The sequence below is a fragment of the Pelodiscus sinensis genome, chromosome 2 (genome assembly GCF_049634645.1).
Source record: "Pelodiscus sinensis isolate JC-2024 chromosome 2, ASM4963464v1, whole genome shotgun sequence".
Taxonomy (NCBI): domain Eukaryota; kingdom Metazoa; phylum Chordata; order Testudines; family Trionychidae; genus Pelodiscus; species Pelodiscus sinensis.
In genome coordinates, this window is record NC_134712.1 from 178,863,928 (window position 1) to 178,881,050 (window position 17,123).

At 43.3% G+C, this 17,123-nt stretch overlaps 1 protein-coding gene across 1 annotated transcript; it reads left to right on the top strand.

The window, feature by feature from the left end:
- The first annotated feature begins 6,336 nt into the window (after window positions 1-6,336).
- Window positions 6,337-13,849, top strand: LOC102459422 (C-C chemokine receptor type 9-like). Its single transcript, XM_075919807.1, has 3 exons — window positions 6,337-6,641; window positions 9,947-10,007; window positions 11,964-13,849. Exons 2-3 carry the CDS (start codon window positions 9,999-10,001, stop codon window positions 13,176-13,178), a joined length of 1,224 nt encoding a protein of 407 aa, XP_075775922.1. The 5' UTR covers window positions 6,337-6,641; window positions 9,947-9,998; the 3' UTR covers window positions 13,179-13,849.
- Window positions 13,850-17,123: the final 3,274 nt, after the last annotated feature.

Consider the following 17,123-nt stretch of genomic DNA (forward strand, 5'->3'; position numbering starts at 1 on the left):
ATCTCCTCCTCTGAAAGTGGGTTTTGCCCACAAAATCGTTATATATATATATGTTATATGTTAGTCTCTAAGGTACCTCAAACCTACTCATTTTTAAACTTACAGACTAACACAGCCACCCCTCTGAGACTTTCAAAAGACAAACCTGAGAGCTTAAATTTGTACTTTTGCTAGACACTGAAAATCATAGTCTTAATAAACTGGATTTTATGTCTTATTACAATCATCTGTAACCCACCTATCTCCCCCTTTTTGTTCTATGACTACAGGGATATTAATGGGCCGCTTCACCTTGAATGGTCCCTCTGAGTATGTCCTAACTACTGATGCTAAACTTTGTTCAACCTTATATTTAGCTGGAACAGTTGAGTTCCATTCCCGGACCTGAAGGAGAGCTCTGTGTAGCTTGAAAGTGTCTCTCTCACACCATCAGAAGTTGGCCCAGTAAAAGATATTACCTCACGCATCTTATCACGTAAGTTACTTGTCGTACTAACATAATTCAAACTGAGAAATGAATGTTTAGGGGGAAATAAGATTTACAGAGTGAGTGGACACAATGAGCAGCTGTTCTACTAAATATCCCATTGTGTTCTGTCTTGGGGCTTGGGGAGTAACTAACCCTAAAGCTCACATTGTCAGTGAACAAGCAAAGTACTGAAGTGCCAACTTTGGACACCTAAAGTTACATTTTGAATTTTCTGGAGAAGGTTCAGCCTTTTAACTCTTTGACAGACCACTTCACTATACTGATATATTGACAACTGCATAATTAGATCCTCAGCTCATTGTCTTCCATGGGGAAGTTTCACCATTTAACACCAGCTAAAGAGGATCAAATCCATAGCATCTCCATTGGACCTGGTCTGGTATAGCATTATTTATAATCTAGAGAAATCATCTAGAAAAGAGCTAACCATGAGCTCTGGTATTATGATATGATGTAATAAAATCATTGTCCACCATTGAAGATCAACACATGCCAGCAGCTATCATACAATTCCCATACTTATTTCCTACCTTCAGTATGGCGATGGTGGTGCTCTCTCAGCCATTCATTTGGTAACAGATAGCAAATGCTGAGTTTTAAAGATAACTACTGCACCAAGGCCAAGGAAAAAATGATTATTTTTATTCATACTGTTTGTTTCATGTAAGGTAAGAACTACTATTAAATTCTCTCAGATGTCCCTACATTCTAAGAAGCCAATAGATTGTTTATGTTTTTCATTACTGCCACCATTGCTTGGGCTCTGAGAGCAACAGAACACAAAATCCCAGCACAGAACAAATCACCTTATTATAATCAAAGTATAAACCTCTCACAGCTGAGCCCATGTTCAGAAAGGGGCATTTATGAGTGGGGACAAGAATGCTGGGATTTCTGCTTATCAATTCTACTAGCTGCTGTGCAAGTGACACTGTTACCTGCGTGTTAATGTTATTACTCAAGTTGTGCATGAGGAGTGGATTGTGGGCACACAAAGGTAGGCTGGGGTTTTTTTTGTGTGTGAAGATTTACTCCTAGGCTACATCTACACTACATCTGTTCTTGCACAAAAACTTGCAGAGCATCTACACTGCATGTGTGTTCTTGCGCAAGTAAATTTACAGCAAAGTGTCAGAAAAGAGGGCTTCTTGTGTAAGAGTTATTCCTCTCCCCATAAGGAATAAGCCCTCTTGTGCAAGAAAGCAGCGTGGATGGGCAACAGAGGTTTCTTGCACAAGAGAGCTTCCACACTGCCATGGACACTCTGTGCAAAAGCACAGCTATTGAGGGATAAACCTTGTCATCTTTATTAGTGCAATACAATTCCACCCAGAGGCCTAGACCAAGACTACAGCTGTTTTATGGCTCGGCTTCTTCTCTGAATGACGGAAAGTGAACCAAGAGATGATTTCACTGAAGTCAATCAAGTTACAGCTGGATGACAGGAGAACCTCTAGACAGGACCGAGCACAACAAGATGGCAAAAAAGGTCTCCAAGGGTACATCTACACAGCACTGTTATTTTGGAATAACTGACATTATTCCAAAATAACGGAGTCCGGGTCTGCACTACAAGCAGTTATTTCGACATAATGTCAAGCTGGACCAGTTCTTACTCTGACTCCTGTAACCCTCATTTTACAAGGAGTAAGGGAAGTCGAAGGAAGAGTGCTCTTCTTTTGGCTTCCTGCTGTGTAGTCTGCGCCAAAAGCCGAAATAAGCTGTTTCGACTTAAGCTACACAATTGACATAGCTGAAATTGCATCGCTTATTTCGGCTTTAGCCTTGCTGCCTAAACATGCCCCAAGAAACATTTCACGTAAGACCTGACATTTGCCTGCAGTCAGATAAGTCTGTACTGACATAAGCATCACTCATCTTGATGTCCCTGCTCCACAGCTCTCCTTTCCCTACTAAGCACATTCTAATGCCACTTGCTTAGCTCATGTTTGTACTGAGCTTTGAAGGTGCTGGGTTAAATCCCACTGAGGCTAGAACTCAGGCTGTTCCTGTGAATAAAGACTCTGAGGCTGTGTCTACATTGGCAAGATTTTGCGCAAAACGTTGTAATGTACAAAATCAGTGCTTCTTGCGCAAATACTCTGACGCTCCCGCTCAGGGATAAGCTCTCTTGCGCAAGTATTCTTGCACAAGAGGGCAGTGTAGACAGCAACGTTAATTTCTTGCGCAAGAAAGCCTGATGGCTAAAATGGCCATTGGAGCTTTCTTGAGCAAGAGAGCGTCTACACTGGCACAGATGCTCTTGTGCAAAAGCAAATCTTTTGCGCAAAGGCACATGCCAGTGTAGACGCTCTCTTGCGCAAATACTTTTAATGGAAAAACTCATCCGTTAAAAGTATTTGCGCAAAATCGTGCCAGTGTAGACGTAGCCTGAGATTGGGTGTCTGCTGGAGTGAGAGGGGGCAGATGGGAGGAGGTTGTGGTGACTACAAACTGCCCACTTCAGGGGGCCAGCATGGCTGTAAAAGTGGTTGCCACTGTCCAGAGAGGTAGCCACATTAGTCTGTTTCAGCAAATACCACAGGAAGTGCCATCGGGAAGCAAACCAGATCTGGACTACAAAATGTTCTACAGATGGCTCATTATTTTGATGATGTCACACAAAATGCTGCTTCACCTTGGAATACTTTTACAAGAAATATCTTCATAATAAAAAAAATTAAATCTTCTACATCTATTAGAAATAGCAGATGAACCAGGAACATATTGAACATCAAGTGAAGAGAAAGTTCTCATGTGGAATCTCCATCTCTGGAGATATTTAAGAGCAGTTTAGATAGACGTCTATCAGGGATGATCTAGATGGTACTGGGTCCTGCCGTGAAGTCAGGGGATTGGACCTCTCGAGGTCTCTTCCAGTTCTAGTGGTCTTTGCTTCTATGATACTTTGTTTAAAAAGTAGTGCCTGTACGGGAAGTACAGTTTCTTCATTGAATTTCCACACCGGAGTAGCCTGTGCAATATAGGACTGGGGGCCGGAGAGAGGCAGAGTCTGAAAAGCAGCCTGCCTGCAGCATGTTCCCCACTGAAAGTCCTGGAACACACATGGACAGTTCCCATCTAAGTTAATGCTACTCTAAGTTGTATTAACTTTCCCTACATGCTCCCCTACATGCATTCTCTACCCAACATGTGTCAGGAACCAACAGGAACCAGTTATGCTGCCATTTTATGGGAAAGTCCTGTAGATTTTAATATGTAGGAAACTAACAAGGTTCTATAGAAATCTCTTGCAAAAACCTAAAAAATGTAATAGAGCTCAGTATTGCTATGATTCTCTGACCCGGCTTACAGAACTGTATGGCCAGGATTTCATTCTCTCAAACACTCTACAGACCAGTTCCAAACAGTTATAGGAAAGTTCACTTTCTATTAAATTCTACAGCACTTTACTATAAAGGTAGATGACGGAGTTAGAAGATAAGCAGCAATGCAGAGAAAACAGCAAAGCGCAACAGCTCCCACCACAGGTCATCAGTGGGATTTGAATGTGTCAACTTCACTAACGCAGAGACACCCACCATTGCAAAGAAGCAACTGCATGAGTGAGACGTGGCAGTAGGCATTAATCTTCACTATGCATTAAACACTAGGGCTGCATCTAGATTGGCAAGATTTTGCACAAATACTTTTAATGGAAAAGTTTTTCCATTAAAAGTATTTGCGCAAGAGAGCGTCTATACTGGCATGTGCCTTTGCGCAAAAGATTTGCTTTTGCGCAAAAGCATCCGTGCCCAGTATAGACGCTCTCTTGCGCAAGAAAGCTCCGATGGCCATTTTAGCCATCAGGCTTTCTTGCGCAAGAAATTAAGGTGGCTGTCTACACTGGCCTCTTGTGCAAGAATACTTGTGCAAGAGGGCTTATCCCTGAGCGGGAGCATCGAAGTATTTGCGCAAGAACCACTGATTTTGTATATGACAGTGTCAGCGTTCTTGCGCAAATACTCGCGGCCAGTTTAGACAGGCGGCAAGATTTTGCACAAAATCATGCCAGTCTAGATGCAGCCTTGAGGCACAAATGGATGATTCTTTTCATAGTTGCCTAGCAACCCAATGAGCTTGGCAGGGCCCAACGAACCCTCACCAAGTGACCATGCTGCCTGATTGGACAGAAAGGCAATCAGATCTCCATTTCAACCTGGCAATGACAGTAGCACTGTGCTCAATGCATTCCATGCCTCCATTTGCACCAGACCTGCTTCTCTTACCAGCCCTTGCTCCATCCCAGGCTTGTTCTTGTCCTGCTCTAATCCCCACCTTCTTCAGAATGCCTGATTCCTGACACCAAGCACCGGCTTGTCTCCTGTCAATGACAGATACTCTGCTCTTTGGTTCTGGCTCCTGCCTCTGACCATTGACTTGTCCCCTGCCCACACTCCAGTTCTGCTCTCTGACTCTCCTCTGACCAGTAGGCCAGACTCCTGTTCTGACCACTAGTTTGCAATGCCTACACCTCGGTGTATAATAGTCTGAGCAGCCCAGCAGAAGGCAGGAGGGACCATCGGCCTATGGCGTGGATCTTCCCTACAGAAACGCCCCAGCAGGAGCCTAGTTCACCTTTTCAGACATTGTTGGGGAATGGTGAGCGCAGGTCACAGCACTCCGTGAGCAGAATGCAGCCCTCCAGGCCTACGTAGGAGCCAAGGCATTGCCGTCTGTCCCTGCAGTTCTCACATCCACTTTCTAAATGACCGAGCTGCCCCTACTGGACAAGTTCAACAGCTATTATGCCAAGTTTTGTAGCTTCCTTAACCAATGTCGTCTCCAGTTCATGTTACATCCAGATTTGTACCTCACAGATCAGTCCTGAGTGGGATTAGTCCTGATCTGCTCACCACAGGGGCCCTGATTTGCCCCCCCCCTCCGGAGGGGTCCAGTCCTCACTGTGAACACTTGGACTACTTTACACAGGCAATGGAAGATGTCTTGAATGACCCTAATCGAGAAGGTTCTGTAGAAGTTGCTCTCCCATGCCCTCTGTCAGGGGCCCAGCCCCATCGCCAAATATGCAGGGGAACTTTGGTGTCTGGTCGCAGATCCCCACTGGAATGAGGCTACACGAACACGTCACCACAGGCAAGGCCTCAATGCTATCAACGATGGGAATTAGCACAAGCAGAACCTCTGCCTAGCATCGGAGCCTTAATTGGTCTGTGCATTCGGGCTGATGATTGCCTAACAAAGTGAGACCAAGAAAAATGGCAGCCACAGGGCAGAATCCTTCTGTCTCCCGAGGCCCCGATTGTCCTTCCAGACCCTGACACAATGCAAATCGACCTGCCTGGCCCCACCTTTCTGCTGCTGAAAAGAATTGTGGTCAGGCCTTGGGGTGGTGCTGGTGGTGAGGGGTGAGTCAGGCACATTGCAGCAAAACACCAGCCTTCCTCTGGCTCAGGAAAGGCTTGCGCTGAACCAGAGGAAGGGGACAAGGGTTGGGTGTGAGCACCAATCCTTCCCTCAGCCAATCACAATGCTGCCTGTCCACCAGAATTGTCCCTCATTGGCAGCCACATATCTGTCAAGTGGGCTGGAAGAAAGCAGACATTACTGCAACTTGGACCATCCTCCCTGCCTGTGTACAGTGAATCCCTGGAGGAGGAGAAAACAAGGCCCCCCCCACAGCAGTGCTAACCATGCACAGCCAGTGTGTAGAGGCTAGGATAAATGGTTGCAACTCATTCATTCTCACCCCTCTTTCTTTGGCTCAGCTATTCCCAGCAAAGGAGGGAGCAGGCATGGCACTGTGCACTTCAGGCTTACTCTGCATTAGCTGCTGTGTGGTCAGATAGATGCTAGCAGAAAAACTTTTACACAGGCATCAGGGATCCAACTACTCACCTCTAAGAGGGGGGAAATATAGTTCAAAACCATCATTTGTGCAGCACAGCAAAAACCTCAGGGTGTGGCTCACTGGAGCTCTAGGGCAAGAGGGAGGGTGATTGGTTTACCTCATTTATGCAACTCAAGCCACAGATAAAGCCAACTGCAGATTCACCCAGACCAGAGTCCTAGAGGCATACACCTTTCTACACCCTCACTGAATGCCAAACACTTTTCAGGAGCGCATGTTTAGCTGGGGCCACCAATGCAGTGACTGACAGCCTGACTCAGTAAGGAACTGCAGACACTGGTAAGTGCCCAACTCTTTCCTAGCCTCTTCCCAACACAAGGGCGAAGATTTTTCTGTTTATTTTCCACACGCCATTCCAGGTTTGCTGTAGGAAATGAGTCAATATCTTCTTTATCTAAAGTATCTCTGAACAGTTGAAATGAAGCTGCGTAAAATAATAGCACCTCTTCCCCCTGGCACACATGAAATCAACTTTGTGGCTATCATGTTACACACACTCTAGTCAGAGTGTATTCCTGACATCGCTTTTGGTGGGGATTTTTGCTCCTCAATTACACCAGCCTAAATACAGACAACTTCATTGTCTCCAGGGGAATTATTTGAATTTACAATGATGCATCTTAGAATAGTAAAATAGCACCCCATTCCTATGTACTATTTTTATTTGACGCTGCCTTGTGCCTTAGCATTTACGTGTAGTCTGACTAATTTATGATTTCTTTCCGGCTGGGGGACTTTCAATCTGTCTGCTTTTACTACTGTAAAATTCCCATCTGCACTGTGGCATTAACACAGTTTTAGGCATTTAATTTCTTTGTTTTTTTTAAAGGAGGCAAACAATCTATAGTGTGAGCCTTATGGGATCACAAATTCAACTAAATGCACCACATCAGATATATAGTCATAAACATTAATCTACTGAAGGTATTTCAATGCATAAAACTCTAGGGAGTTTTACTCTCATACCTCTATAATTTTATACGATTAAAATTACTAGAGGGCATATTTTTCATTATTTTTAATTTTGTTATTTCTTAATCTATTTTTCACCAGATCTTATGAAAGCTAATACCTAGTAGTGATGTACATACAAAGACTGCATTTTCCAAATCTTACTTGGAAGTTGCAATATTCGTATAAGTAGCCCCTTCACAATGACAAAAGGTGGTTAAATCAGTTCCAAAGACAGTGCTATTAGAACAAAATTATTTTGAGTGGGTTGATAACAAGTATCCAAATACTGCATGAAAGAAATGTTGTTTTTTGACCCTTAATTCCAAAAAAGCTGAGTAGATTTTCTTTAAACCTGTACCTTTGGGCTGAGAGCAAGTATCAAAGATTTTAGACCTAAGGCTAACGGTTATGTTTGACACTGTCCCACGGGCACACACACAAACAGAATGAGATTGTCGTCTCACTAAAAATTAATAGCATAGCTAGGGATAGTACAGTGCTTGGGTCGGATGACAGATCTCCACCCACAACTAATAAGATCAGGAGAGATTTTATGAGTCAACTCAGATGAGAAACATGGGAGATTTTTTCTTTTATTTTCATGGGAAACGAGCACTTGAACGTTGGTCACTGCCCCTTGGAACAAGCACTATTTACTGTGACTCTGCTGTTGTGGTCATCAGTTTTGCATGTCAGTTTTGGCTACACGATGAAACCTGTTTGTAGTGTGACACAAATGATTTCCACTGAACTCCAGACATTTAGTTGTAGAGATCCAGTGAGTGTCTGGTCACCTACTTAGTTGGCTAATAGTATTTAAGGGGAAAACTCTAGGTCTTCCCAGTGTTTGGGATTTGGTCATTTGCTCGTAGCTGCACTGGTGCAAACTTCAACTGTGGATAAGGAAAGCCATGATTTGCTCTTAGTTTATCCTTGCTTGAATGCAAGATTGATCAATTGGTGCAAATCACAGGTGTCCTTGGACCCATTCCTGTCCACCCTATGGTTTTGCATGGTTCCTGGCCATCAATGGCTAAAATGGAAAGTAATCCCAAGTAGAGATAATGACCTATGCAAAAAGACATTTCCCAGAGCGAATAAAAAAGGCTAGATAAACAAGTCATTGCCGAAAATGGAGGCATTTTTAAATGACAGGCTGACAGTGAAAATGGGTGGATTTCCTTAATTAGTTGTGACATAATTTGAGATAATATTTTTTCACTCACAGGAGGTTTTGGAAAAACATGTTAGTTTCCATTCATTCTTTTTTTTTTTTAACAAAAGTGTGAACCCAGAGACTGTACAGTTTATTAAAAATGAAACAGAAATAATCCTTTCCAGTAAAAGTGTTGTCTACACAAAGCACTTGAAAAGCTGCAGACAATATGTTGTTAAATGCAACCATTAAGGCATTAGCATACTTAGAGAGGTTTGTTTGTTTAACATTTTGCTATCAAATTGGAGCTGCAAATGTGTCAAAACTGCAGTGTCAAATCCGGCTCATCTTACTCCCCTAGGCTATGTCTACACTGGCCCCAAATTCTGGAAAAGGGATGCAAAGCCGGTAAGTCAGAATAGGGAAATCCGCGGGGGATTTAAATATCCCCCGCGGATTTAAATAAACATGTCCGCCGCTTTTTTTCCGGCTTGGGGAAAAGCCGGAAAAAAGCGTCTAGACTGGCGCGATCCTCCGGAATAAAGCCCTTTTCCGGAGGATCTCTTATTCCTTCCTGAAGGTAGGAAGGCTTTGCATCCCTTTTCTGGAATTTGGGGCCAGTGTAGATGTAGCCCTAGGCTATGTCTACACTGCCACCCTAGTTACTCCTCCTGCAATGAGGAGTAACAGTAATTTGAATTAGGAGCTTTAATTCGAACTACCTAACCTGTGCCGTGTGTAGCCGCAGGCAGGGAGTTCGAACTACTGGGCATTTAAAAATGGCGGTGCCCAGGAACATGCAAATAAAGCCCGGGATATTTTAATCCCGGGCTTTATTTGCAAGTTCGAATGACTACATTAGCCACCCTAGTTTGAACTAGGATGGCTAGTGTAGACCTACCTCTAGGGTGCATCTACACTGCACCCATAGGCTGAAATAAGTGATACAATTTGAGCTTTGAAATAAAGCGCTATTCTGACAAGTTCCTAAACCATCGTGGAATGAGGGTTACAGGGATGCTGGAACAGCGCACCCATTATTTCAAAATGTATTTCAAAATAACAGGTGCATTTAAAGACATGGAATAGCTATTTCGGGATACTTCCGGTATCCCAAAATAGTGCCGCTATTGAGATGTAGTCCTACAGAACCTCTGGACTTCAAAGTGACAACTTGTGTGAGGCTATGCCTAGACTACAGAGTTTTTCTGGGATACCTCCAGTATCCTGGAAAAACTTCGCCGCATCCAGGGAACACATCTGCTCTTCTGACATTTTTTGTGGACGAACAGATGCGCTTTTTCAGAAGCCCTGTTTTCCTTGTGCCTTTTTTTGATAAAAAGCAGCTGCCTAGACATAGCCAGAGAAAGGACAGTAGGATCTGGCTGAGAGGCTTTCTGTGAACACTCATCTCAGTCCTGTGCGAAGGCCTTTTTTTTTTATTCATCACTTACCCACTTTATTCCCTCTCAAGGTCATAGTGCTCTTTTCAAGACTGAATAAAGATCGGACTGCAGACTGTATTTATGAGCATGGTGAGTAGAAATTTACTACTGCCGTCTAATTTTCACTGGACAATTTTTTGCTGGGCATATCATAGGACTGTCCCAAGCCAGCACTAAACTTCTGATCGGTCATGGCTGCTCCAGCCATTTCAAACAACTCGGTTCACTTAAACTTGTAGCACTGTCCAGCCAAAAGATGTTGGATGTCAATTTGCCTGCAGAGTTTAAACTATCACTGTACGTGTCTTAAAAGCACGTTATCATGGAAGACCTCTGAGAGCTAAGAATCATTGTCTGCAGGTTATAGTAGGGGAGCTAGATCCCCAGTTGATGTAAATGGGTGGCTATGTTAATTGCCTCCTGCAGAGGATGGGCACACATGAGAAGATTCAGGTGCTCACTGTGGAAATAATCTGCAAGATTTCTAGGTACCCTGATTAGAAATGTAGTATTAAAAGAGCACTAGCATTCACTTATTTCATACACACAGCTAAAATCAGATCTATATTTATGTAGATAAGATGTAAGAAGCAAATGGTCTGATTCTGATGTCACTCCTGTTTTACACAGGCCCTATGCAACTAGGCCAGAGTCTGATCTTTGTCAGGCTGGTGTAAATCTGCAGCAGTGCCACTGATGGCAGACCTCTCCACATCAGAAAATGGCTCATTGATTTCAGTGGAATTCCCCTGCAGTTACACTGGTTTAACTAAGATGAGACTCAGGCCCAGAGTAAAAGTTCTAATGCAGCAAAAAGGTCACAAGAGTGACATGTCTGCTGTGAAATTTTAGCCTTATGCCTGATCCGGACAGTTACTTAGTTGCTCTCCCTTTCCTCTGGGCACAAAAAAGAGGAAAGTCACAAGGTTCTCTGCTATACGTCCCTGATGATGGAGCTGATTCTAGCCTGGCTCCATCCTGTCTGATGTAAACTGCCCTGGCTGGTGGTAGGACCTTCTGTATTGCAAGACTGCAAGGCACATCAGCTATATCCCTTCTTGCACCTCTGTGCCCTGCATGGTGGTGCAGAATTGTAGGCAGATGGCATTCTGGCTTTACATCCACAGGGAGCTACCTGCATTGGGGGAATCCCCAATAAGTCATAGTTGATTTAGAGGTTTCTGGTTATCCCAAACATTCTGAGTTGAAGAAGAAAACATATTTTGAGGGTGAAAGATGTCCGAATCCAGGTTCCAAGCAATGAGGTATGGGACAATGACAGGTTATCACATGCGCTACCAAGTATCCAATCCAATACCCATTGACATTAGTGGAATGATTCCTCTTGATTCCCATGGGTCAAATGGATCAAGCCCTAGTGAGAGTCCTCCAAATGTAGCAAAGGAAACCAAACATATTTCCCCTGTGTCTAGAAGTTTCCACAAACGTCCCCTGTGTCTATCCTGCTGCTGCGTTCTTTCGAAAGTAAATCGAAAGAATGCAGCAGTTTTTTCGACCGTGGAAAACCTCATTTTACAAGGAATAAAGCCTTTTTTCGAAAGTGTTCTTTCGAAAAAAGGCACTATGTAATGCAAACTGTGCTTTTTTGAAAGAGAGCATCCAGACTGCCTGGGTGCTCTCTTTCAAAAAAGCGGCTTGCTTTTTCTAAAGTACTGGTTGTAGTCTAGATGCTCTTTTTCGAAAGTATCTTTTGAAAAAGCCTCTTTCGAAAGAGGCTTGCTGTGTAGATGTAGCCTGATAGACCAAGTTTGGGCTTCTGCTTCTGTGGGGCTTCCTGATGGTGAAATGTTTAGACTTTGGATATAGGGAGTTTTGAACAGTTTAGATAATAAAGATGCCACAATTTCATAGGTGACCTTTGCTCATTGGGTTATCGGGCATTTCCCTGACAGTGACTAGAGGACATTAAATTTCCAATTTGGCACGGTGGAATATGTGCCCAGGTTATTGAAAAAAGAATCCACCTTTACTGTTTCTTATTTCATGATTTTGACAGCATATAATTAATCTGATGTTCCCCTGCAGGCCACCCAGAGTGACTTGACTAAACTGGATTATTATACGAGTTATAGCTCGGTGTCACCTCCATACACCAATCCATTTAACCACACAGACATCATATGTGGAAAAAGCCGTGCTCAGCAGTTTGCTCAGACTTTCCTTCCAGCCTTTTTCTGGATTATATTCTGCATTGGAACAGTGGGCAATGCCTTAGTCATCTTGGTCTTCTGGAAGTACAGATACTGGAAGACCGTCATTGAAAGCTATCTTCTACACCTGGCCATTGCTGATCTGTTGCTCCTTTTCACTTTCCCTTTCTGGGCTAAAGCAGCTACAAGTGGTTGGATCTTTAAGAATGTCATGTGTAAAATTGTCAACAGCATGTACAAGATCAACTTCTACAGCTGTATGTTGTTTCTAATGTGCATTAGTGTTGACAGGTACTTTACAATAGTCCAGGCAATGAAAGCTAAGAACTCTAAGCAAAAAAGGCTTCTGCGCAGTAAACTAGTTATCTTTGGCATTTGGCTTATTGCAATAGGCTTGTGCATCCCAGAAATAGTGTACAGCGAATCTAAGCAAGCTAATGATATAATTACTTGCAAAATGACTTACCCTCCCAGTGTTACCAGAACCATCAAAGTTACTGCCCTATCTTTGAAAATCACCGTAGGGTTCCTCCTCCCTCTCTTTGTCATAGTTACTTGCTATGCTTTTATAATCCATGCCCTTCTTCAAGCCAAAAGATTCCAAAAGCACAAATCATTAAAGATCATCATCCTTATTATCACAGTTTTCGTCCTCTTCCAGTTGCCCTACAACAGCATTTTGCTGGTTAAAACTATCGACACCTACACCATGGTCATATATGACTGCAACACCTTGGACAACATTGACCTTGCATTCCAGATAACTCAGAGCATTGCCTTCCTTCACAGCTGCCTGAACCCTTTCCTCTATGTATTTGCTGGGGAGAGATTTCGTAAAGCCCTCGTTGAAATTCTGGACAACACAATTCACCGTACTGGCAAGAGCCAAGAACAGAGCTCTTCCATATATGATAGCCAAGGAGGGAGTGCAAGATGGTTTTCTGCTTTGCTGGGGAGATCTAAAGTCAGGGACTCTCTTACTTTGAGTACGCAACCAAATTCCTCATTCACACTCAACTTATTCCAAGCTCCTTTTGAAGTTACTGGGAACCTGGCCAGAGGAAGAATCAGTGAATGCAGTGCTCTGTAAGGCTAGGTGTACACTAGGGCATATGTTTGAATTAAGATATGCAACTCCAGTTATCTTAATTGCACAGGTTGAGTTGAAGTATCTTAACTCAAATTTGGGCACTGTCCACACTGCAGAAAGTCAATGTAAGCACACTCTCCCTTCGACTTCCCTTACTCCTCGTAGGAGCAGGACTACCAGCATCAATGGGAGTGCCCTCTCAATTCGAATTAGCGTGTCTTCACTGCGGCTGCGTCGATCGTCTCTTTAGTGTAGACAAGCCCTGGGTGATACTTACACTATGGGAGAAAAAAGAAAGATCCCTCTAAACAAAGTGAATTAGCATCTTCACATGGGGCTGGATCTTGCAGAATATTGACCAGTCTCAACATCCAGTGTAGTCAGTAAGAAATGAGGGAGAAACATGGTCATGGTCATAGAGCTCAGGCACTATAGCCACAGACACAGCGGTTGTTTCACACTATGTCCCAGTCCGATCCATGCTGACTGACTGAAGCCAGCTGAAGAGTCAGGCCAGTACTGTTTTCAATGGGAGTTGCAGGTGCTCAGTCCTTGTCAGGTTCAGCCTTAACTAGGTTTGTCAATCAATTAAAAAATGTAATCACAATTAATCGCACACGCCTCCCCTTTGAAACACTGCAGTGGCGTTTCAACTGGGCAGTGCTGCATGCAGCCTGGGACCAGCTGGAGTCCCCAGCTAACCCCAGGCTCCGTGCAGTGCTGCCCCTTGGAAGCATCACGGCAGTGTTTCCAAGGGGCAGCACAATAGGAGCCTGGGATCAGCTGGGGACTCCAGCTGATCCCTGGCTCTGCTTGAGCTGCCCCTTTGAAGTGTTGCTCTGGCGCTTCAGAGGGGCTTTGCAACACAGGAGCTGGAGATCAGCTGGAGTCCCCAGCTGATCCCCGGCTCCTAATGCGCTGCCCCTTTAAAGCTCCAAAACAGCACTTCAAAAGGGCAGTGCAAGCAGAGCTGGGGATCTGTTGAAGTGCCCTGCTGATCCCCAGCTTCGCGATGTAAAATCCCTTTGAAGTGTCACTCCAGCGCTTCAAAGGGGCTTTGCAACAGCAGAGCCCGGGATCAGCTGGGGATTCCAGCTAATACCTGGCTCCTCTTGCGCTGCCCCTTTGAAGTGCTGGAGCGGCACTTCAAAAGGGCAAAGGATCATTAATGCCTGCGATTAACGCATTAAAAAATTAACGCGTTAATCCTGTCCTGCATTAATCACAGGTATTAATGCAGGTTAAGTGACAGCCCTAGCCTTAACTGATTGATATTTGTATAATGCTTCATAAAGAAAAAATGCTATAGATTGTTACGGTCACATCACTAGTCCCTTTTCTGTAAAATGCGAAAGCTGTTTTAATAGAGTTGCAATATTTCTCAGGGTCAGCCCCAGAATCGTCTAGAATCAATTTCTGCACTCAGTGACATCATTTTAAATTCAGAATAACTTCCGTCACTTTACCAGAGCTATTCCAAATTCACACCAGTATAAACGAGAACCGAATTTGGCTCCCACAATGCTTTTGCATTCAGTGTCTGATTTGTAAATGTAACCTGAGTGAATGCAGATTTCATTTTGTTTCCACTTGCAAAGCTGTTACATTGCCTGAATAATGGAAAGCTGATTTTTTAAATCAAGCTTTTTATCAGAAAAGTGAGCCTTATGAAACAGGGTTGATTTATATTCTCTTTTAGGCCTTTGATTTTAAGCTGGAGCAATGTGCATAGTTTGTACTGTAATGCTTTGATGTTAGACGCCTTACATATACACAAATAAAAATTGCTTTGTACAGCATGATTTTAGAGAGTTATATTTGTATTTTTCCTAACAATATGGCATTTGCTTTGTAGCCTCTGGTGAAGTTGCATGTAACAAATTGATGCCTGAATGAAGCTTGGATGATAAACAAGTCTATATGCCAAACATCATAAACTGGTAGAGAAAGTGTATTCAGCCTGAGGCCTGAAAGGCAGAGAGAGCAAAGGAATGGAACTTAAGGCGCAGGAACAGATACAAAATTGGTATCCACAGCTGCAAAAAATGGTCTGCGAATATCCGCACCAGCATCTGCAGATGCAGATACCCATGGATACAAAAGCTGCAAATTTACAGGGTTCTCGATACAAACTTTGTATTCACATCCACAAATACGAGCTGCAGATATCCATGGAATCGCCAGGCTCTAATTATGCAATTATAATGTCTTGCACATCTGCTGCTCAAGGGTGTCAAAAGCATCTCACAAGCATGAACGAATTTAGCCTCTTACTGTTCCAATTTCACAAGACAACAGCAGCAGAGTCAGAAAGAGAATCCAGGTCAGGGTCTCCTGTCTCACTCTTCTGTGCCTTAAGCATAAGACCATCCTTCCTAGCCACGAGGTCTGGATTTAAGTGGTGCACATCTTTGCTCTCTGCTCTTTTCTGCTCCCTATATGCTCTCGACTATACTTCCCTTGGTAGCCATTTTAGTTTCAGTAAGCACCCTTGGAAGGAGATCTTTCCATGTTATCATGGCTCAAGGATGAGGGCAACAAGCACACGGAGGATTGGAATTCAGGACCATGTTCTCAGCCAGTCTCCATTCTGAGGAAATTTTCACACTGACCCATCGGCATATACAAAGCAGAAATGAGGCAGCTAGACACACAATGACCTGATTAGCATGTGTGCAGGCAAATGGACATATACAGGCAGTTCTGATAATACAAGTTTCTACAGTACTTTGGAAAACGTGGTCCTAAGGAGGAAAGATAACCCTTTGAAGTCAATAGCAAGCAGAATTCCTAAAGGGGGACCTGAGACAGGACTTATGTGCGTAAGAGTTTGAGGACAAAACCTCAAATTGCAAGTAAAAGCAACAATATTTGTCCAAACTGTGTAGGATCTATTACCTTATTGAGGACTTGGACCTACAAGGCGCTGAACATTCCTAAGAGATTCTGCGTGCCCTCAACTCTCAGAGATTTTAGTGAGTGTTGAGTGCACTTAGCACCATGCAAGCGTGCTCAGCGCTTTGCAGGATGGAACTCTAGCGTGAGATAAAATAGCACAAACAGAACATTAATAGAGTCGCCATTTTTAGAACATGAGAGGGCAAAGATTGTTATAGAAAACAAATCCTGAGCTCATGTCTTTTTGAGAGACGACTTCTACACTGGAGATTAGAATAAAGCCAATGGACACATTTATAAACCATACTGCTCTTTGTGAGGCTTTTATATTAAAGTTGTTCTATACAATGTAAATATCATGTTAAAACATTCTAATAATCTGCTTAGTTTTTAACAACCACAAACAACTAGGTGTTACATAGATCCCCTGTAGAGACTCATCTACCTCAGGGAAGGGACAGAAATGAGCAATCATATAGCATTGTTCTTCTGCTAATTAAATTCTTGTTCAAGTTTTACTTCCCTTAAAAGCTGCCTCCTTAATTCTTAGCCCTCAATAGTAGACAAGCAAACCTTAGGCACTGACTTGAAGTCCAGGCCAAATGCTCCATTTTCTGACACGGATTCCAGCCCCAACTCCAGCCAGCAACTGATAAGATTCACCTTGTGAGCAGAGAGCTTGCTTGCCTGGCTTTTTTAGCTCAGCTGTGAGAACCACATTGAGACGTGTTCTCATTGTCTGACTATTACTAGGTAGCAATTCCACTGCTTTAACCAAAGCTTGAACTCAAACAGCAAGAAAACCACATTAACATCTGCCAATCAAAAATAATCTACACCAGCAAATGATGTAGATAATTCCCTATTAGGCACAGATCAGCTCTTTACTGCTGTCTTCAAGTGTCCCACAGCGTGGGAAAAAAGTGAAAGACTGTACTTCAAAATAGGCTTGTTGTATGTCAGTTTCAGTATTATTTGTCTTTTATCAGCCCTGGGTTAATTGATACATAAAGCTTTTTGAGTGTTCCTTCTGAAACCTAATCTGAA